The 20,931-nt window shown below is 43.7% G+C and overlaps 3 protein-coding genes across 6 annotated transcripts; 2 read left to right on the top strand and 1 right to left on the bottom strand.

Moving 5' to 3' along the window:
• Positions 1-90: 90 nt before the first annotated feature.
• Positions 91-3,792, bottom strand: LOC144082009 (protein RD3). Of its 4 annotated transcripts, none has more exons than XM_077608694.1 (4): positions 3,138-3,792; positions 1,869-2,001; positions 1,394-1,707; positions 91-594 (listed from the first exon to the last, which is right to left on the bottom strand). In XM_077608694.1, exons 3-4 carry the CDS (start codon positions 1,705-1,707, stop codon positions 231-233), a joined length of 678 nt encoding a protein of 225 aa, XP_077464820.1. In that variant the 5' UTR covers positions 1,869-2,001; positions 3,138-3,792; the 3' UTR covers positions 91-230. The 4 variants fall into 4 exon arrangements, with proteins under 4 accessions (XP_077464820.1, XP_077464822.1, XP_077464821.1 ...); XM_077608696.1 differs by having other exon boundaries at positions 1,869-1,971; XM_077608695.1 differs by lacking the exon at positions 3,138-3,792 and adding an exon at positions 2,137-2,217 and having other exon boundaries at positions 1,869-1,971.
• atg2a (autophagy related 2A) lies at positions 3,173-19,304 on the top strand. Its single transcript, XM_077608688.1, has 42 exons — positions 3,173-3,763; positions 4,670-4,832; positions 4,899-5,048; positions 5,114-5,216; positions 6,342-6,486; positions 6,772-6,981; positions 7,171-7,270; positions 7,702-7,866; positions 7,946-8,088; positions 8,696-8,774; positions 8,882-9,116; positions 9,382-9,523; positions 9,604-9,702; positions 10,166-10,321; positions 10,401-10,674; positions 10,755-10,827; positions 10,913-11,078; positions 11,149-11,291; positions 11,440-11,561; positions 11,791-11,951; positions 12,058-12,190; positions 12,386-12,570; positions 12,656-12,736; positions 12,847-12,953; positions 13,054-13,146; positions 13,213-13,283; positions 13,418-13,494; positions 13,626-13,796; positions 13,865-13,991; positions 14,062-14,270; positions 14,355-14,584; positions 14,807-14,942; positions 15,084-15,305; positions 15,403-15,504; positions 15,791-15,875; positions 15,960-16,116; positions 16,186-16,255; positions 16,321-16,403; positions 16,471-16,592; positions 16,671-16,825; positions 17,420-17,578; positions 18,018-19,304. Exons 1-42 carry the CDS (start codon positions 3,593-3,595, stop codon positions 18,252-18,254), a joined length of 6,012 nt encoding a protein of 2,003 aa, XP_077464814.1. The 5' UTR covers positions 3,173-3,592; the 3' UTR covers positions 18,255-19,304.
• Positions 19,305-19,432: 128 nt separating this feature from the next.
• trmt112 (tRNA methyltransferase activator subunit 11-2) lies at positions 19,433-20,881 on the top strand. The gene is made up of 4 exons (XM_077609187.1): positions 19,433-19,623; positions 20,140-20,241; positions 20,317-20,409; positions 20,572-20,881. Exons 1-4 carry the CDS (start codon positions 19,549-19,551, stop codon positions 20,671-20,673), a joined length of 372 nt encoding a protein of 123 aa, XP_077465313.1. The 5' UTR covers positions 19,433-19,548; the 3' UTR covers positions 20,674-20,881.
• The last annotated feature ends 50 nt before the right edge of the window (positions 20,882-20,931 follow it).

The raw sequence follows: 20,931 nt of genomic DNA, 5'->3' as shown, positions 1-20,931 counted from the left end.
TAATGCTTGACCTGACTTCCGTGTGATTAGAAACGTGTCATTTTACTTTTAGTGAAATGTATTGATCCGCAAATGAGCATGTCATTCAACTAAAATTGAGAAATATCTTTATTCAATTGATGATAAAAAGCCACTGCATGTCTATTTCTTACCCAACGTCCGGTGTTCGTATTTACAATCCTACATGTTTATATATACACATTCCGTAACACACGGTCTTGTCTTCTCAGTTACCCATGTGCACTTTGTTCCAACGGTGTGATTTCTGGCATGCTCCTGCTCCTCCCCTTCCTAACGCGGGCCCTCATGGCTTCTTCCTCACGTGCGTCTTCCTCGTCCGACCACTCTACCTGCTGGCGCAGGTCGGCCCTGGATCCACTCTGGCCGCTGCCCCCGTAGAAGTAGCCCGTTCGGAACTTGCTGCGGAAGGTGACGAATGAGAGGCTTTTGCTGCGCTGTTGCTTCATCTGCATGTTCTTTTGTACATCTGCACTATCTTCTCTGATCTCTTCTAAGCAGTCGTGGAGGACTGAGCGAAACAGCCGCGGGACGTCGTAGACCTCGGGCTCCATCTGAGACACCAACCGCCTGAACCTGAAGTGGGAATCAAGAGGCTTCAAGTCAAGCAAACGTAATCCCTACTCACAACCCACTTGAAAACTAGCACTGGGCTACAATTCAAATTTTCAATTGCAAATCATCAGTTGCCACACACACCTCAATAATTGATTAATAAGTAGTAACCGTAGTCGAAAATTTGGTGCACCCCTTCCCGACATGGTTTTGCCTCAGTAAATGACGTAATTAGCTTCTAACACTACTTACAGCTATGTGACGTTTATAGTATAGTATGTACAAATAACACAATATGGGTGAGCATACATATATGGTTTTAAATAACGCCTTAAACTGAAGTTTCTGTACTCAGGCATTTTGTTGTCAATTGAATCTGATCAAAATTTGGACTCAAATGTGTTTAATAGTTGCCAATTGACAGTACAATTAATAGGCCAAGACATACAGCGTGGTTTCTTAAAAAGCAAGCAGTTGGACGTTGCCCGCCGTATACAACTTAAATTTAAAAAACACATTTTAAAAGGAACCAGCCTGTACTTTCTGCAGGCAGAAAGAGCAGGATTGAATCATACTAGGCCAAGACTTGGGTGACTGCCTAGTTTCATTCTCCTTCATGACACAAATTTACACTGTCAAACAAGATAGATCAAATAAACAGTTAACTACATTTGTTTCAATACCACATGCCATTCCTAATGCGGCCCACGTAGGAGAATCAAACCCGGACTTCCCCACAATAGCAGTGTGAGGATTCGTAAACCAAAGCGATTTTCAGGGTGCATCAACTGAGTCCCATTATTGCCCAGCTCTTTCTCACCTGACAATGATTGGTCCACACTGAGCTGGCGGCACCTTGGCGCAGAGGTCCTGCAGCTCCAGCAGGTCATTGGGAGTCAGCTGGTAGGGTTCCGGGTTGGGAACGTCAGCCAACCAGCTGTAGTCCACTCCCGAACTACCACTCCCGCTTTGGCGACGCCGCCGGCCCTCAGCGGACTGCTCCAGCCGGATTCGTTCAGTACGCTTGACAATAGCACCCAATTCCAGCATCAGCGTGTTGGTCACCAGCTCCTCGCTGGTGCGCTGTCCCGCCACTTTGGGCTCCAAGGAGAAGACGGCTGACCAAGGAAACATCTGCAGAAGAAACACTCTTGATGGTAGTTTCCCATTTGGGGCCGTGTCCTACTATGTAGAACTATGAATAATTTTTGGAAAAGGGCAACCGGATTCTACGATTTCTTGAATTTTCTATCATTCCGAACTAAACTTCAAGTCATACATAGCTTTCCTCTCACCTTGCATTGAAGGACCTGACAGAATTCCAGATGCCCGTCCACCTGCTAAAAGTGCGATGTCCTGCAGGCCCCCATGAAGCTCCTCCGCCAGACTGCCTTGCTTCTGAGTTTGGGAATTGACAGAATTATAATCCTGTCATGAGGACGAGTGGAGGATGATACAAGCTTAGGAGTGCACATTGCATTGAGGTGCTCGATGAGTGAGTCTTCTATAACAATGCACGAGAACACATTTTTGTTATAACACAGAGTTAAAAAGTTTACACACCGGTTGTCGCTGACCAATTGATTGGGAATTTATATGTTTTATTTTTGTGCTTGAAGCATACATTGCATAGTATCTATAACAGGTAGACTTATGTAATATTCCCCCTCCCAGCCACATGACTAGAGCATTTGGCCCCACCCTCTAGTGTAGCTTCAGGATCGTCCCCCATCTTTCCACCCAACTCAGCACTGAGCCACCAAATCCCAGATTAAACTGCAATCCACACCGTACCTGGAATACAATAGCTGTGTATCAAGAAGATTATAATGTAATTAATGGAGCCCACAATGACTGCTGTTTGTTTTTTGTTGGACTGGAAATGGTGGGCGCTGGTGAATGATGTGTTGTATTTGTTCATTTTTTTAACATTTTATTTAATAATGTGATTATTTTCAAGACATATGGTGTAGCTCTAAACCGGTCATCCTACGAATGCAATTGAATAGGACTAATAAAGGTTGTCTTGTCGGTACTACAAGATAATTTCATGTAATGCATAGTACTTTATTTTAGCCCACCATTGTTTGCGACAGATTTTGAGAAATGAGAAATATATGATTCTAAAAAAAGAATGTGTACTTAGGGTAGGAAATGTATTTGCTGATTTGACAGGCTGGAGAATCACATAATGGTATTATGTGATTTTATTAAATAGAAACCTTGATCACCCCAATGAAAAGCTGCAATGTATTTACCACTAAAATGTGTTCTATATTTTGTGTACATTTTAAGGTAACAGATTTTTTTTCTTATTTAATAATTGTTTTTTCTCTGTGATTTTTTGTGTTTTGATTGTATGGTCCTGGGTCTGAGATAAAGATTGGATTAAAATTAGTGTTTTGTATTCTTGTATGAATTTGAACACTAAATGAAATATAATTTCCCAAATTATGGGGTATCAATGAATTAGTTAGTGGACTAAATTATTAGAGGAATTTACCATCTGCCCTTACAAAGATGGCGTCTTATGCAAGGACGTCTGCGGTGGCACGTCTGTTTACCTTGCCTACTTCCGGGTCGCGTCACGATGACGCAGGACGTCTTCGCCATACCGTCAGTTGGCGAATGATAACAATAAACAAGCCCCGAAAGAAGAGAAAGACATGCACCACCACGAGCCGTAGCTCCATTTCGCTCCAAAAGGCTTCGAAAATATGATCCGACACGGCGACTGATCGGCGGCCTAGAGAGCGAGTCGTTGTCTTGGGAAAGTCTCATCGCGTAGAAAAGAACGCGTTTTGTTTTTGACTCGAGTTGTTGTGTATGTTTAGCCTGGGAGAAGTGGAGTTACGGTTTTCCCCTTCCGTAGCCCCTCGCAGCTAGCCTTGGCCGTGGCTCATTCCTCCTTCTGCTCCCTCTCGTGTTCGCCTGTTATGCAGTTTCTCGAGGACTGCGGTCGTAGTCGTTCTCCTCCGCCGCCTCTTGTCGCTCCCCGTCCCCCGCTGTCGTTGGGCCCATGTCTCGCTGGCTATTCCCCTGGTCGGGCTCCATCAAGAAGCGGGCCTGTCGGTACCTTCTCCAGCACTACCTGGGCCACTTTTTGCAGGAGCGCTTGAGCTTGGAACAACTGGGCTTGGATCTGTATAATGGCAGCGGTGTCATTAAGGAGATCAACCTCGACGTGTGGGTAAGTTTTGGAAAGCTTGCCACGGGTGCTTGTGTGTTTTTTGTTTTTTTGTTTCACTGGCTCTGACTTAGGCGTTTCGCAACGCCAGCGTTCAACAACAACAATCTACAACGTCATGCTCTCGCAGGACAGCTCAAGTTTCTTCGAGGAAACACGCTTCTGGGAAAAAAAAGATCACGTTCCCGTTTATGTGCTTCTCTGTCTATCGAATGCCGATTTCTACACAAAATGGCAATGTTCAATCAAACAAAGTGTGTTACTTTTGCGTGGGGACATTGTGTATTGAAGTGATCCCAAAAACTTTTTATACAAAGTATCAACTACTGAGTATCAGCATACATACTTTTGAGGTGATCTTATTCTCTCTCGTTGTGGGCCTCCAGTCAATTTGGATTCGGAGAGTTGGCTATAAAATCAGAAGGATTCAATTTAATTAACGTATTGTTAGTTTAAGAAAGTTTGCACTTTTTGAGTAATTAAAATATATCTGCCTGAGTGTGACAAGACTATGTTGATGTTATTTGTAACCACATTTTTTCTTCGTTGTTTTGATGCTGCAAATAACTGGGCAACAATTTTTTTTCCGTAATTCTTTTAGAAATGTGCTTATTCCTTAAGCAATCTACCCGTCCTTAATGTGACTAGGTTGTCTAAAATCCACCAATTTCTCTCGCCAAAGATTGATAATTCATGAATGTGTGCTTAGAATATTGTATTTTATGTTTATTCTATTGTACTGTATTTACATACTGAATATTCAATGTTTGATTTTCAGAAACTAAACAAAAATAATCAACATTTCCTAAACAAATAAACCAATCTATCTATAGCCATGATCACTCATGTCAACGACAGCTTGTGTTTCCACTTAAGGCACATAAAATGCGTCTCTTCTTTTGACTTAAGGCCGTCAACGAGCTTCTGGAGTCCCTGGGCGCCCCCTTGGAGATAGTGGACGGCTTTGTGAGCAGCATTACGGTGACCATTCCCTGGCAAGCGCTGCTCACTGACCACTGCACTTTGGAAGTGACAGGTCTCCAGATAACATGCAGACCCAAGTATCGAATAGGTGAGTTGGCTTGAAAGTCCTGTGTGGTTCCTCCTTGCCCGATGTTATGTCACGGTTTGCACGCAGGCGGCGGCTGGGACTCCCAAAGCTGGTCATCCAGCATGACCTCCAGCATGCAGCTGGCCCAGGAGTGCCTAAAGGACCCCCCGGAGGCATCCGAAGAGCCGCCGGCCCCGCTGGAAGGGCTGGAGATGTTTGCACAAACAATAGAAACGGGTGAGTGTTAAGTGTAAGCTTTCACCACACTCGAAGGCTCATCTGGATTGTTTTTGTGTGCGCAGTCCTACGTCGAATTAAGGTCACGCTCCTGGATACGATCGTAAGAATTGAGCACCAGCCCCCAGACCTGCAAGCAGGTGTTGCCTTAGAGGTGCACATAAAACGGTAAATGTGTCTATAGTTCTCTTTGATAGAACGTCATTATCATTCTTTCATGGCGACATCTGTGTTGTTTTGTTTAGAGGGATATCCAGGAAAGTTTGTACTCGTGTACTAATGATTTTTGGTTATTATTGAGTTTCTTTAAGGATTTCCCAGAAGAAAGCAAAATAATTCACCACCCTTCACCCCCACCCCGCCACCATAAAAAAAACAAATTCAGAGAATGAAGGGTGACCGTCTTGTAATTTTGTCTACTAGGAAAGAGAATGCATATGTTTTTATGCATGGTCATGTAGTTACTCAATAACAGTGATTGGAATATGGCTGACAATTTTAAACGAGAAATGATCAAAACATACCAGGTCACTGCATAATTCCCAGAAGAAAGCACAGCTATTAACCCCTCCCCACCCCACCACCATAAAAAAAAAACATTCAGAGAATGAAGGGTGACCATCTTGTAATTTTGTCTACTAGGAAAGAGAATGCATATGTTTTTATGCATGGACATGTAGTTACTCAATAACAGTGATTGGAATACAGCTCAGAATTTTAAACGACAAATGATCAAAACATACAAGGTCACTGCATAATCTACAAGTTTATTTTGTCCTTTCAATGTAAATACATTTATTGCTCCACCCTCTTGTTGTTTGCCCTTCTTGTCCGTGTATGTGTGGTGAATCATTTAACAGTTCCAACCACTACTTATCTTCTATTTAAAGAAGGAACAGGCCAGAATGTGTGTTCAAACATGGAATGTCACCAGAATGTTGTGACTTAATCATGACAAAAATACTCATTTTGACCGATAATTGCTCTATTTTAACATTCCTGTGTTTTTACTGAAAGCGTCATATTGTGTTTCCAATCGTTTAAAACAGTTGGACAGTGACATTTTTATTATTCGTCTCTGTGGAACCTTTGGATTTATTCTGGCTTGGTGACAAAGTCCTTAAGGCTCCCTGTGTGATTTTTAAATTAAATTCTGAACAGATAACAAAACCACACTTTTTATTATTTTATCAATTTTCTACAGCATTCAACAGTAGGCTCAATTGACAAACAGAATTTGTAGTATTTTGGTTGATTTTTTTTCATTTTTTAATTATTATTTTTTGTTTTTAGGTTGGAATACTTTGATGAGGCGGTGCGTGACCCATCTAGCCAAACTGTCTTGCCTGTTGATATCCACCAACCACCTGCCTTCCTGCACAAGATTCTCCAGCTGAGTGCTGTTCAGCTCTTTTATGACAGCATTGGAACAGAGCAGGTGAAACAGCAGTTTTGCACGGATTGACGAATCATTTTAACAAGGATGCTTTTTAAAAATGACATTCTAAAATTTAAGGGGTTTGTCTGTTTTTTATTGTTTTGGGAGAATTTTGTAGTGTGTTTTGAAAAATCTTCACAAGACAGGTAATGTTACCATTTGTACACTTGTCCAAATAAATTCTTCCTGGACAACTGTTAAAATAATATCTTAACTTAGATGAACAACCACAACTAAGATTGGTCATTCCACAAATGCTCAAGGATTTCTTCTGGGCTTTTCAAGGAAATTCCTGGGGAGAAACGGGCAGAGTCGGCCAGTGGCAGTGAGGATGACGACGATGAGGGAAAGCCGGACAATGATGAGCTAGGGGAAACAAAGGGGAAGCCCCTCGAAGCTTCCCCCCCATCTCAGCCTCTGCTCATTGGAAGCTGCTCCGGTTTCATTGAAACCACCGTCAAGATTAAACAGAACGACATGCTACCGGGACCAAAGGTGTGTGTGTGCCTTGTTGTGGGTTTAGTACTAAAATATTCAAACTAACATAATCATGATGTCTTCATTTGCTGAGCCTGCTTAGTTGAATGTTGTATTTGCAGAAAATAAATTAACATAATGTATGGGTTAGTGTTGACACATGATGTTGTTTGCCTCATAAATGAACTTGTCTTGTTTGGTGACCAGTTTGAATTGGATGGGAAGGTGGGCTGCGTCCACATGCTGCTGTCTCCATCTCAGATTACTCACCTGACTGACCTGCTAGGAGCTCTTTGTATAGAAACAGGTATGAGCTTCACTTTGATACGATTTGCAATACACGCGTTTACATCACTACCTCACAATATGGCCATATAGCAATTATTAATACGAGTCAAGAAAACAATCCACAATAATGTGTTTGGAACTCTTTAAACTATTAACCTATAAATACAAATAAAAAATACTGCTTATTGCTAAAGGACAAAAAAGAGTAGACACAAACCTTTTTTTATGATGAGAGGTGGGAAGTTCAGCTAGATGTCCAATTCGTTTTGGAACGGGAAAATGAATTCACCCTTCCAAATAAAAATGAATTGGGTTAAATTTGACTCAACATACAACATAAACTAGCAGTTTCGGACTATTTTTATAGTTTATTTTCTCGTACAATTCAAAGGACGCAGGCTTAGAATTCTCATATTACACACCCGCGTCAAATATTGGCTTCTTTTCTAGAATCCGAGATCAAGCACGGTGGAGCACGCAGCCGGCCGCTCGACTCGGATGACCTGCGTATGATCGAAGAAGACCTCAGCAAGCAGTTGGGGTCCAGTCCTCGAGAAAACGACTGGGATGCCGAGTGTGACCCGGAGCCTTACGTCACCACTCTGGAATATGGAGGCATGCGATATTCACGGCAAAGCTGCCACGGACCATTCACTGATCGCTCGGTGAACATTTAAGTGACGTGTCCTTACAGAAATGTTCTACTCGATGGGCCCCGGCGGGATGAGCAGCAGCGTGACGTCAGTGCGCTCAGGTAGCGAGCTTTCAGACAGCGATATGGAATCGTCTACGCACAGTCTGGCCAGCCTCTCTCAGACTGGAGCACCGGCTGCACAGGTACGCCATGTGCGGGTTCTGCAATTCATGATAAAGAAAAATTTGGTCATATTTAAAGTGCATTTTAATTAGGCACTTTCTAATCAGCAGGACAAGTCTGAATTTCAGTGTTTGTCATTGGTTTGCATTGGTAGCGCTCAACGACCAATTCATTTTGATTGGGAGGGAATGAACGTTCATTCGCCCTTCCCACTCACACTGAATTGGACGTCTGGCACCATCAATGGCACTTAAATTCTTTCTTTTTTATTTTAACATTGTTCCTTTTGGGATGGTCTTGATAAGGTTGAGGGTGTTCCTTTTAGATATGTTGTGGAATAAAATTCACTCTTTGGCTGCTTTTGATGGTGATAGAAGATCCAGAGTTTCTCTAAAATGAGCTGTTTTTACATTGACCACACAGTAACTTTGTCAAAGGCTGACATTGACGGGGCTAGACGACAATCCGTTTTGCCTCGGAAGACTAAACTGATTCAGTCAAAATGGATTAATATGTCTATTGCTGTCAAAAGCTTTGAATGAAATTATAATAATTGAATTCTCTTAGTGATACAATCTGGCCATTAATCTTCCAAGTGTCAATCATTTTGTTTTTCGTCGGTCTCAGGGACTCATGAGCTGTCCCAGACGTTACCCAGTAGCAGGTTGCCTCTCCAGTCTCCCACAGACTGGCCAACGAATAAGAGGTAACATCACTGCTTTATTATAGTATAGTTGAAAAGTATTATTTTTTTCCGAGACAATAAATTCCGAGACAATAATGTATTGTGGTCAATTTTTTTCCCCCCTTTAGGTCGCTCTCAAAGTGGCATGGTGGACCAGCTGAAGCCAGACGCGTTGCTGCGCCTGACTCTGGGTGGCCTTACCCTCACCATGCTGCAAGAGGAGCCGCCCGTTTCCTCGTTAGCTCACGTGTCCCGGGTCTTCTTCTGCGAGCTTGCCTCCTTTAAGGACGGCATGTTCAGCGAGAGAGACTTTCACCACCTCAGAGGGGGATTTGCCAAGGCTTGCCCTAACTCTCATGTCAGGTAGGAAAACATAAATGAAACTTTATCACATTCAACCTAATCATACATTTAAATAAGTAAGTCACATTTTTACACTAAAATTACGGCTCCGCAACGATGATCATCTGCATTGAAAGACACACACACACACCGATAATAAATTCCTAAGTAGTATGTACAGTACTAATGGTCATTCCCAAGTCGTGTGTCGCCTTGGTAAATGAAGCCGTAATGAGCTTGTAGCAGGATCTTTTGTGACGCACTGACATTTTCCCTTTCCTCTCAGAGTGACGGGGGCAGCGGTGCAGCTTTCCTGTGAGATGCGCAGCGGGAGACGTCGCAGTCGGGCGGTGACCTCCGACGTCTCCTTCAGCCGACTTGAAATGTTGGAATCTCTCTGGGAGAATGGCAGACATCAGTACAGCGAGGTAAAACTTTCTGGAAAGCCCTAAAAAGAGTCAAGGTCCCATGTGAAATGGATATTGATGTAACATTTTTGTACTTTTAGTTGCTCCAATTCCAGAAAGCCAGCATGTTTACTGTGGGAGTCGCTGCCAGACCGTGTGCCCACTTACACTACAGGCTCATTGAGAAGCACCTGAGAAAGGTATTCAAACACTCACTCACACATTCACTGGCACATAATATTACATAATTGTACTTTGGCTGATCCATGCTCCCAGCAACGTATGGCACGAGGCAAAGCAATCAAATGTTGCTCTACTAGTTTGCAGAAGGTATAATTAAATTGGTGTTTCGACCTCGTGCCATTCATACAACAATAATACAATAGTCATTTTGTGTTTGACTAAACAGGACGCTATATCACAGTCGCTACGTATTTATGTATGTGAGTACATTCAGACGAGATCACACAATTTATGTTGGAATATTAGCAAGGTAGATGACAGAAAAAGAAAAAGTATTTGCACATTCATTCAATCTGCCGGTTTTACCTATAAAAGTTTGTACTATAGCCTTGGTTCATTAAAGGTTTGAAAACAGAACTAGTATAAAGTTTCCCTTTGGAAGCAAAATGTTGTTATTATTATTATCGTAAATAATCGCAGGGTAAACAGCGGGTAGTTCGGCGGGAGAGCGTCATGCGAGTAGAGCTGGAAGATCTTAGCAGCGAGTTGGATCTGGACATCCTTACTCGGTTGGGGAACTTGAGCAAGGCCTTCAGCCACTGCCCCGCAGAACCCACTGGACCTGACAACCTCCAGGTGAAAAAAAAGGCCCTCGCCTATTCAACCTGCATAACAAAAACTCCCCGTTTGACTTCATTCTGTTGTCTGCCCGCAGACGCAGACTACCGAGCTGTACTCCTCCTTCTCCCTAACGGCGCCGCACGCTGTCCTCAGACTTCGTTTCCCCATTCCGGACTTACGGCCTCCCTCTGAGCGTGAGCCCCGAAGCCACAGAGTGGTGAGAGAAGAGACGCTGGTGTTGGAGCTGACTGAACTGGAACTCAGGCACCAAGAAGGGCCGGACCTCCAGAGCGGGCAGACCTGCCAGGGCCAGTTTTCGGCCCCCTGCCTCACCCAGCTGCTGGAAGCCTCATTTACTGACCTACACGGTGAGAGTCAATGTGACCTTTCAGATATTGGATCCGCAACATCAGAAGTTTTATTGACCCTGGCCCTTATGTGTTTTTAGGGTCTTATGAAGGATGGGAAGGGGGCTCCTTCCCATGTATCAGAGTAAAAAAGAGCCCTGACTCTCTGCCCCGGTGAGTGATGGCCATCAGGAATAAGTGGATATCGACTTGAATTGAAGTAGTGGAACCCCTAATTTACTCACAAACCGCTTTTTAGGTTATCAATACGAGTGCGTGGAGGTGAGCCACAGGGTCCTGCCCCAAGTCTTTCCGTTTTGAATGTGGGAGACCTCGGGGCGGCATTCTTCGAAAGCCATTGTGAGCTCGGCGACAAAACCAGCTCACCGTTCTCCTCCAACCGAACCATGTTTGAGACAGAGGAGGTGCGTCACCCACGCGTAAATTTCAATCCGACAGCATCCGCATCTGGCTCTTCCCCCTCCGATTCTGTAGATGGTAATCCCCGCCGACCCCGAGGAGATGCGTCAGTTTCAGGCCCAGTGCGTGGCTCAGTCTCAGTGTGCTGTGGATATCAGGTTCCCACTAGCCTACATTCTTCTTCCCAGCAAGCAGGCTTTCCAAAGCATCTACAACAGGTAGGGTGCTAGTATCTGAAGAAAATGATTTGCAAACTATTTTTTTCCACTTGAACTTGTTTCACATGCAAATCTCTACGCACCCCTGTTTTATTTCATCTTTTAGTGAGAAATAAACAAGAAATTGACATTTCTACCCATTCATTAGGATCAATAATGACCTGTTGATGTGGGAGGCACCTTCCCCTGCGCCCCCCTCAACGATCAGCCCCACACATGCTCGCCAACAGCACGATGAGTTCCAACTCTGCAAGTCGGCTTTTCGACTTGGTGAGTTATATTGGTGCTTAAATTTCATGAGATAGTTTACACTTATGCCATTTGACAAGCTTATGTTGAAATGCCAATAGGCTTCCCATTATAAGCCACTTAATTAACATATTGGCTGCAATTGATAGAGCTAGATGTCCAATTCATTTTGACTGAAAAAGGCATTTTCTTTTACATTTTACAGATAATATATGATTGCATAGACGTATATTCTACTATAATGTTACAGATTCTGACTCGGAGGAAGAAGAGCCTCAGTTCTACTTGGCTGATGAACCATCAGGAAGGACAAAGCCAGCACTCCGGCACAATGCTGACCACAACCTCAGCCTCCTTTCCCTTACAGTTGTCATTGAAAAAGGTCGCCTTCAAGCCAGGACAGACAAAAAGGTAAGTCATGTGGCTGCAAAGCTTCTAATAGAGCACATAATAATACACTGTCAAAGTATGACTCTGCTTGACAAATTGTCTCTTTTATTTGATTAAATGTATGCAGGAAGACCAGACTAATGGAGAAATTGTACTTGACCTGGAAGGAGGGAAGATTTTCAGCGTAGCAAAGCACCAGAACGACCCTCATCTCAGTTTCTTGTGTCTGGAAAGTCAACGAGTGGAGCTATATCACAAAGGTACGCACATGCGTTCAGAATCTAAATTGGATATCAATTAGGCTCTTTTTTTAACCTAAAAGTTTACTTATCTAATCCTTTGGGCCATTTAACATCAGGCAAACATCATATCTAGTGAAACCTTAACAGCAGAAGAGTGGCAGATATAATCTTTTTCACTATTAATATTATTTTGTTGTGTGTGTGTGTTTAAAGCTGTCGTGAAAAACACAGCTATTCCACCACGGTTAGAAATGCCAAACTTCACTTCTCCAAAGTACTTGGACCCGACCATTTACCCCACCGAGGTGGGAGTCAGCAGCTTGAGTGGAAAGGAGGCGGAGCCACAGATGTTGTCCACAGCAATTAAAATTACCCTGGACCCACAGAGGAACGTGAAGGTGGGTCCTTTCTGAAAATAGCCAAGGGAACAGTCATTTTCACTTATTGAAAAATGATGTAAATCAAACATCTGCTTCCTCTCAGGAATTCCTCGTCGCACTTCGACTTCGGGGTGCCACCATGCGGCATTATGTAGCCCAAACTAATCACAGCTGGCACGAGCAGGTAACCCCTACTCTTATGTGTTTTTAAAAGTTTTAATTTGTTTAAAACATTTTGAATGGTTTTATTTTACGTGAAGTGCAGAGGGCAATTTAGTCCTGTTTTTATTCCAGCTGCTTGACTTCCTGGATGTCATCGACGACCCCATTCTGGGATACACTGCACCCGCTGTCATAACTGTCCTTCACACACATTTGGGTTCATGTGCTGTTGATTACAGGTATTAATCGCGAATTAGGCTAGATTTACAACTTGCGGCCTAAATGTTACATCTCTTGAATTCTCTGAATATGTCATCTCCATTGCTCCGTGTCTTCTAGGCCTCTATATCTGCCATTGCGAATGTTGCTGACAGCTGAGTCCTTCTCCCTGTCCAGTAATATCATTGTAGACACAGCCACTTTCCATCTCAGGTGAAACCATTTCTATCTTCCGTGGAAAGCGTAGTGTGAATTTGTGGTGAAATTTTGATGTTTTAGATTCATCCTGGATGACTCGGCCCTCTACCTCTCTGACAAATGTGATAGCGACGTTGTGGACCTAAGGAGGGGTGCGTATTACCAGGAAAAAAAAGCTGTACACGTAACAGATCTTATTATTTGAACATTGGGTATTAGTTAAAACTCAATGTATGTAGTACCTAAAAAAAATAACACAATCACAATGTTTCTTTATTTCACACAGACTATATTTGTGTTTTGGACATTGACCTCCTGGAACTGGCCATCACCACATGGAAAGGCAGCACTGCAGGCAAGCTGGTGCGCACCCTTCTGCTGATAATAGTGTACTTCGCAGTAATGCGATAGGTCTTAAAATGGGGTCCACAAAATCCTTCACACCAAATTAGCATGTACACTTTCTGCTCTGCCCGATGATCACTCTTCTTTAGACCCAGCCTCTATTCGAACTTCGCTGCTCCAACAATGTGGTTCACGTCCACGCGTGTGCCGATTCCTGCGCCGCCCTGGTCAACATGCTGCAGTACCTGGTGTCTCAGGGAGACCTGCACCCACCTCCTCGACACACCTCGCCCACAGAAATAGCCGGCCAGAAACTACCAGTATGGCTTTGTCTTTATCAGGTGACATCTGATGTGAAAAAAGCCTTGAGAAATTTATTTGTCTTCAGCTGTCTGAAAGCCCCGCCTCTGTGCCGCCCTGCCTCGCTGCCGAAACCGCCGAGATCAACCAATGTGATCTGACTGATGCCTTAATAGACACCGGAAAGAGCCACCAGATCGAAAGGATAGATCCAGGTTCGTGTACTTTCTCAACAGCACGCAAACAGCGGCTGACAGACCCACACTATTTTGTGTCGTTGTCCAGGCTTGCCCGTTCCAGTCTACCTGTTCCCCGGCGAGGCCTCCGGGCGCGACCTCCCCGTGGTAGAAGAGGAAGAGGACTCTGAGTTGGACCGGCTGGTCGCCACAGCAACAGAAGTGCAGGCTGGTATGATGATGGATGAAGAAAGCTCCGATGGGTCCACCGACAATGATGACTTCTGCATCCTAGAGGCTCCTGGAATGGGCATTCCTGTGAGTCTAATAAAGCACAGACCTGGACATGACACTTCTCTTACTCTTACCTGTCTCCACCTATCTTCGGTATTGTCCCTTTAGCCAAGAGACGGGGAACCCGTGGTCACCGTCCTGGCCGAGGGGCCCATTCACATCAAGGACAGCCACTTCTACAGGCCGCGAGGAAGCTCCGACCTTCTCCGGGCTCCAAGTCGCTTCCCCGTGCCCCAAAGCCGAGTTGTGCTGAGAGAGATCTCTGTGGTCTGGCATCTCTATGGCGGAAAGGACTTTGGCGCTAAGCCCTCGTCCATACACGGCCAGCACGCAAATAGGTAAGATAAGTAGGTAGTGATGTGGAATAAGAAATAAAGCATCAAAAGGAAGATCGGTGTAATATCAGTGTTGTCTGTTTTTATTCCCTTATAATAATCAATGGTGTTTTACACAATCCAAAAAGTAAGATCATGGAGAGAATTCTAAATTTGATCTAAACAAAGAAAAATGAATATATCAGCAGATTATCATGGGATTATTTTTCTTCTTTTTCTCAAAAGGGGTCGTTCCGTTCCAACCGGCGCCTGTAGCTCGCCGTCCCGCTCCACGGGTTCCTCTCGTCCTCAGAACTCATGGAGATGGGCGGGAGGCAGCGGACGTCAGCACGGCCTCCTCATGGAGATCCAACTCACCAAGGTGTGTGCGCCAAGTCTTAATCGTTCTTGAAAGACATGCCGAAATTACCTATAATGTCAGACATTGCGAATGGAAAAATGTTTAGGTATCAAATTGGACTTCAGCTTGTGGGCCTAGCATTCATGATATTTTTCTCCCCAGGTGTCCTTCCAGCATGAGTCCTATCCGGTGGCGGCGGTGGGGCAAGAGGGGGACAGCTCAGTGTCCATCGGGGTGGGTCCGGGAGGGGAGCAGCCCATCTCCAGGCAGGTTTTTATCGTCCAGGAGCTGGAGATCCGTGACCGTTTGGCCTCTTCGCAAATCAACAAGTTCCTGTACCTCTACACCAGCGAAAGCATGCCAAGAAGAGCCCACTCCAACATGGTGACTCGCCAGAGCAAATGTTGTGACCACTTAAATGTTGTCACTTCTAATATGCCAACTGATAACTCTTAATATTTTTTCTCCCCTTTTGGATTAGTTAACCATAAAGGCCCTGCAGGTGTATCCCGAATCGGGGCTGGGTGGGCCAGAGTGTTGTCTTCGAGTCAGCCTCCTGCCACTCAGGCTTAATATTGACCAGGTACTCACGCAGGAACACTCAGATTTTGGGAGTAAAATGCCAGGTCAAGCTAACTTATTGGCTGCCATAAACTATTTAATTGTATTTTATCGCACTAATGGCGAAAACCTGAAAATGTGGGCTGTGCCTTCTCAAAATATTAAATAAATCAATTTCTTGGAAGTGTTATTTTTAATTGAATAGGAGTAAGTCGGTCAATTTTTCTATTGTGTACTTTCCGATATGTGATGTTTGCCTATGTGTCCATTTTAATTCACATTCTTTGTTTGTTCCATCTGCTGCCCAGGATGCATTGTTCTTCTTGAAGGACTTTTTCAGCAATCTAGCCTGTTCGGTGAACCCTTACCTTCCTTTGGACCCTGCAACTGAAGGTACACCATACACGCCATCCACCCAGTTCACAAATGATTGCGAGATGAACCGTTGTCTTACACCTGTGCATTTTTTCCATGCAGTGAAAGCAGATGCCTCCCAAAAAGGGTCAGAAGAAGGGGAGACAGGAGGCGGCGCTCTGGAACAGGATCTGTCGACTTCAGTTGAAACAACTCACAGCGAGCAGAGCTCTTCCTCGGCTGGCTCGACTACGTCATCGGAGCAGCCCATCTACTTCCGGTAATTACCCTGTCAGGGACACTGGTTACTACAGCGGACAAACTATTTAATACATTCTATGATTTTCAGTGAGTTTCGTTTCACCTCCGAAGTGCCTATCTGGCTGGACTATCACGGCAAACATGTGGTCATCGAACAGGTTTGTCCCACAACTTTTAAGCCGACCGTCCAATCATTGTAGTAATACACACGTCGCTTTCACAGGGAACCTTTGCTGGGATTCTGATAGGTCTAGCTCAGTTGAATTGTTCCGAGCTCAAGCTGAAGAGGCTCTGCTGTCGACACGGGTACAAACACACTGCCTTTTGATCGCCAACGTTTTAGGAATATGGGCCCAACGCTCTTTTTGTTCAGCCTGCTCGGCGTCGACAAAGTGATCCAGTACGCCGTCTCCGAGTGGCTGACCGATATCAGGAAGAATCAACTACCGGGCATTCTGGGAGGTGTCGGCCCCATGCACTCCGTGGTCCAGCTGTGTGAGTGCATCGTCCATTCCCCTTATTGATCACATTTTTAATGGTCTCTCAAAACTGATTTGTTTATTTTCCCTCCAGTCCATGGGGTGAGAGACCTATTTTGGCTGCCTATTGAGCAGTATAGGAAAGACGGGCGGATTATTCGGGGTCTCCAAAGGGGAGCCGCGTCCTTTGGCACGTCCACAGCATCCGCCGCGCTGGAGCTCAGCAACAGGCTGGTGCAGGCTATTCAGGTACCTGGCTAACTTCTGCATCCAGTTTCTGTAACACCCTATACACTGTATCTAGGGATGTCACACTAATGTAAGTTTAAATAAAGGCCCTCATCAATGTGTAGCCTGTATTGAAAAGGGTGTCCTCAAAAACAGACATTTTATTAGCAAGTATCTCCGAACCTACTCTATACAAGAGTGCCAAAATGTACAAAATAAATACACAGTTCACTCATTATATTATATATATATATATATATATATATATATATATATATATATATATATATATATATATATATATATATATACTGCTATATACGGCGTCAGACGTCATGAACAAATGAGTTTAAAAAAATCATTCTATACATGGTCTGTAAGAAAACCGACACATGCCTAGCTCACCAATACAGCATATGGTGCCTGTATTATGGTTAAGGCCCCTATTAAAAGGCAAATGAATCCCACTACGTCCTTCATGTTGACAGATATAACCAGGTTCATTCGCGAAGCACGTATCACAACCGCGATCTCACATATGTTTCCGCTCTTGCCTCTAGTATCAATAAAGTTCAATCTTTTGAAGTCGTTTGCGGCACGCTCTCTATTTTGCAGGCCACCGCCGAGACTGTGTACGACATCCTGTCTCCGACGCCTCCCTTGACTCGCTACGCCATCACCGAGGGTCGGGCTCCTTCCAGTCGGCCGCGTCGCGCAATCCAGCCCGCTGACCTCAGAGAAGGAGTCGCTAAGGCATATGACACCGTGCGAGAGGTGAAAACACCACCCGTTCCCCCCAAAAAAGAACAAATTGAAACCAGGGTTAACTTTTAGTGTGTAAGACAGAAATATTTTAAGTCTAGCTTTAGTCTAATAATCAGTAATTAAAGGTTCCAACAATTTAGGATCATTATTTACGCATGAGATTAATCGTACTATACGCAAATGGACTCTTTGAGAATTAGTTTCCAACCGCTAGTCAAATTATCCCAGATGTGCACCAGCCACACACGCCGCTTTGGCCCTTCCCAAGATAATAGCCAATTAGACATCTAATCATGTGGCCTCCAATCTCTGCTATGAATTCTAACGTCCAATCAATTTGAAGTAGGAGTGTTAGCATTGTATGAACCTTTCTTTATACCAACTGCAAACTCTTCCACATGAAATAACAAAATAACATGTCTTAACATCCTCTCCCTCTCCTCACCAGGGAGTGATTGACACAGCTCAGACACTTTGCGACGTCGCATCCCGCGGGCACGAGCAGAAGGGTCTGCCCGGCGCGGTGGGCGGAGTCCTGCGGCAGATTCCGCCCACCGTGGTGCGCCCCCTCATCGTCGCCTCGGAAGCCACCTCCAATCTGCTGGGTGGCATGCGAAACCAGATCAAACCGGATGCCAGGAAGGAGGACTTTTTGAAGTGGCGCACGGACGACTGCCAAGAATGATGGTGGTCGGTGTGCGTGTAGCTGTGAGAGCTGAGCGTGAAAGCGAGGTTCATTTTTTTTTTTGTGTTTGTGACTGTATACTAACAAGAGTTGGTGTCTGATTCACTGCAGAAAGAAAAAGGCCAAACGCAATGACTAACCGCTACTGTGACGCCCAGTGTTGTGCTTTGATGCGTCATTGATTCAAAAATGCAGCAGGAACTCTGTGAGTTTCAAGTTCCCTCAGTATTACGCTCATTGTCACATTCTTCTCACTGCTTGGTTTAGCGTGCAAACATATCGCTATTGTGGTCCCTTTTTTTTGGTCTCAAATTCAGGGGCATTTCAGGCAGTGGCATGGAGATTACATGTTGCCTCCACATTTTTGCTATTTTTTCCTGCTTTGGCATTGTGTGCCATAAAATGAGCAGAGTGCATCTTTTTATCTCACAAACTCGTGTTGCCTTGCTCATTTCTGCCCCCTTTCAAACTAAAAAGCTCATCTTTAAATTGCTTGACTGAATAAAACCTCGAAGCCTGTAAATATAGTTGTAAACTTCACAAAAATACGCCAAAGTCCAAATTGACTTGCTCATTTACGTTATGATGTCATCCTGTGGTTCCTACACTTTCATTACATATTGTTTTCGGAGAGATTTGGACACACCAAGGATTAGTTAGAGAATATTTTTGTTCCCTGCTTTTAGTTGCCTTTCTGTACTTTTTCATCCTTTTTTAAATATGTATTTTTTTCCATGCAATTTTCTCTATGTTATAAACTAAGCAATGATGGAATGCGAATGTAGTAACCACTGAGGATTTGGAATTTGTGGTTCTGGGGGAGAAAAAAAAAACTTTTACATTTTTATGTTTTATATGTACCTGAGTTTATGGATGTGTGTGGTTAGGATGGGAAGTGTGACAGACAAGTGTGTGCTTGTGTGCGCGACTGATGCATGTTTGTGAGCTGGCTGGCTTGTAATTGCTACTATTATATCATCAACTGTATGAATGCTCTGTGTATAGTACAAAACAATGAGTATATGAAATAAAAATACTTGTTTAAAATAATACGATGTTGGTACACGATATAAAATACGTATGGATTTAGCTTGAATATATTTTTCGAGATTGTTGCATTTATTATTCATTTGTTTTCAATGCGGAACCTTTGATTTGAACAAACGTTTCCGGGAATTATTTAAGCGACGCAACTTCCGCTCCGCATGTTTTACGCTGAACCGTGACAAATAGACACTAGAACGTTGTTAATTATTACACTATTAACACAAATACATAGTTAGCTAACGTAAACATGAAGCTTCTTACGCACAATATGCTGACATCTCACGTGAAGGGTGTTACCAAAGGATATCCGCTGCTCATTAAGGTAAGTACGAACAGAAAACGGCATAATCTCTCACTTTTTGATCAATTTCATCTGTGTTTGAATCTAAACTGACGACGATCTACATTTTCGAATAACTCATTTTGATGAGAAAATAACGAATTAATAATGCGTGCATGATATACGATACGTTTCCGTTTGATATTTTTTTGTGAAAATTTCTCAGCAGGGGGCATAGTTTGGTTATTTAAACTTTATTATGACCATATCACCAGTGTTGGGTGTGAGAGATCTCTTTCACAGACCAAAACATGACCAAGAAAAGGACAAGATTTCATATTTATTTGTATGTACTACATAGTTGTAATAAGTGTATGGAAATATAGCTTTATGTATTATACTGCCGCCTGGTGGTCAAGGTTAATATCAGACAAGGAACAGCACAATATGCATTGAATCAATCTTTCGAATCATTGCCACACAAATATTTAATTTCTTTGAATTATATTCCATTTCGTTGTGATGTAAAATTTTGAGGGCTTAAATATCCAATTGCAGGCAACTGAAGTGAAGGTAAATGAGGTGGACTTTAACCCCCAGTTCGTTAGTCGCATGATCCCCAAGCTGGAGTGGAGCGCTCTGCTGCAAGCAGCGGATGAGGTGCCTGCAATTAAAGCACTCAACATTTCCAATGAGAGCAATGCACCTTATTTGTATTCATTCCTGCCTTCGTAGTTGGGTCAGCGGCAAGACCTGCCAGGAGAACTGGTGGCAGACTTTGAGAGCAACGAAGAGTTCCTCAAGAAGGTGCACCGGGTTCTCTTGGAGGTGTGTAGCTCCTTGCTATGACTATATTATTGGTTGGTGTTGCTATAAAATCTTGTTGATGTTGACCCCGTTGCACCGAAAGTCCAGTTCCCTTATATTGTTACTGGCATATATGAGCTTTGGCTCCCTCCAGCGGTGATAGTGACTCTCATGCTGCTTCAGGTTGAGGTGATTGAAGGCTGCCTGCAGTGTCCCGAATCTGGACGACAGTTTCCCATCTCCAAAGGGATCCCTAACATGCTGTTAAATGAAGACGAGGTGTAGACACACATACACACACATGTCCGAAGACTGGACTTTAAGGTCTAAAAAGGATGTTGGACTGTGACTTGTGTTGATGACCCGATGCTCACAATGTTAATTTTTTACTTTTTGCCTTGTCCTAAATGGAGATTGTACTCCTCATTGTTTTATCCGTATTTATTTTTGTAGCTTTTTTTCCTCAATAAAACCTTGATGAGCTTCCCCTGTACAGCCAGAAGTGCCTTAGGTTTTTCTGACTGAGTGTGAGCCTCTATGCGA

The sequence above is a fragment of the Stigmatopora argus genome, chromosome 9, assembly GCF_051989625.1.
Source record: "Stigmatopora argus isolate UIUO_Sarg chromosome 9, RoL_Sarg_1.0, whole genome shotgun sequence".
Taxonomy (NCBI): domain Eukaryota; kingdom Metazoa; phylum Chordata; class Actinopteri; order Syngnathiformes; family Syngnathidae; genus Stigmatopora; species Stigmatopora argus.
The sequence above is the reverse complement of the archived record's forward strand: the minus strand, read 5'-3'. Positions and strand labels throughout refer to the sequence as shown.

Bases quoted from the DNA above. Each gene is read 5' to 3' on its own strand.
- atg2a (XM_077608688.1), top strand. From the start codon at position 3,593: ATGTCTCGCTGGCTATTCCCCTGGTCGGGCTCCATCAAGAAGCGGGCC. The intron at 8,775-8,881 runs GTAACATCACTG...TCCCCCCTTTAG, and splicing joins GACTGGCCAACGAATAAGAG to GTCGCTCTCAAAGTGGCATG. The intron at 12,191-12,385 runs GTACGCACATGC...GTGTGTTTAAAG, and splicing joins AGTGGAGCTATATCACAAAG to CTGTCGTGAAAAACACAGCT.
- trmt112 (XM_077609187.1), top strand. From the start codon at position 19,549: ATGAAGCTTCTTACGCACAATATGCTGACATCTCACGTGAAGGGTGTT. The intron at 19,624-20,139 runs GTAAGTACGAAC...ATCCAATTGCAG, and splicing joins GATATCCGCTGCTCATTAAG to GCAACTGAAGTGAAGGTAAA. The intron at 20,242-20,316 runs GTGCCTGCAATT...CTGCCTTCGTAG, and splicing joins TGCTGCAAGCAGCGGATGAG to TTGGGTCAGCGGCAAGACCT.
- LOC144082009 (XM_077608693.1), bottom strand. From the start codon at position 1,707: ATGTTTCCTTGGTCAGCCGTCTTCTCCTTGGAGCCCAAAGTGGCGGGA. The intron at 595-1,393 runs GTGAGAAAGAGC...TTCCCACTTCAG, and splicing joins TGTGGACCAATCATTGTCAG to GTTCAGGCGGTTGGTGTCTC.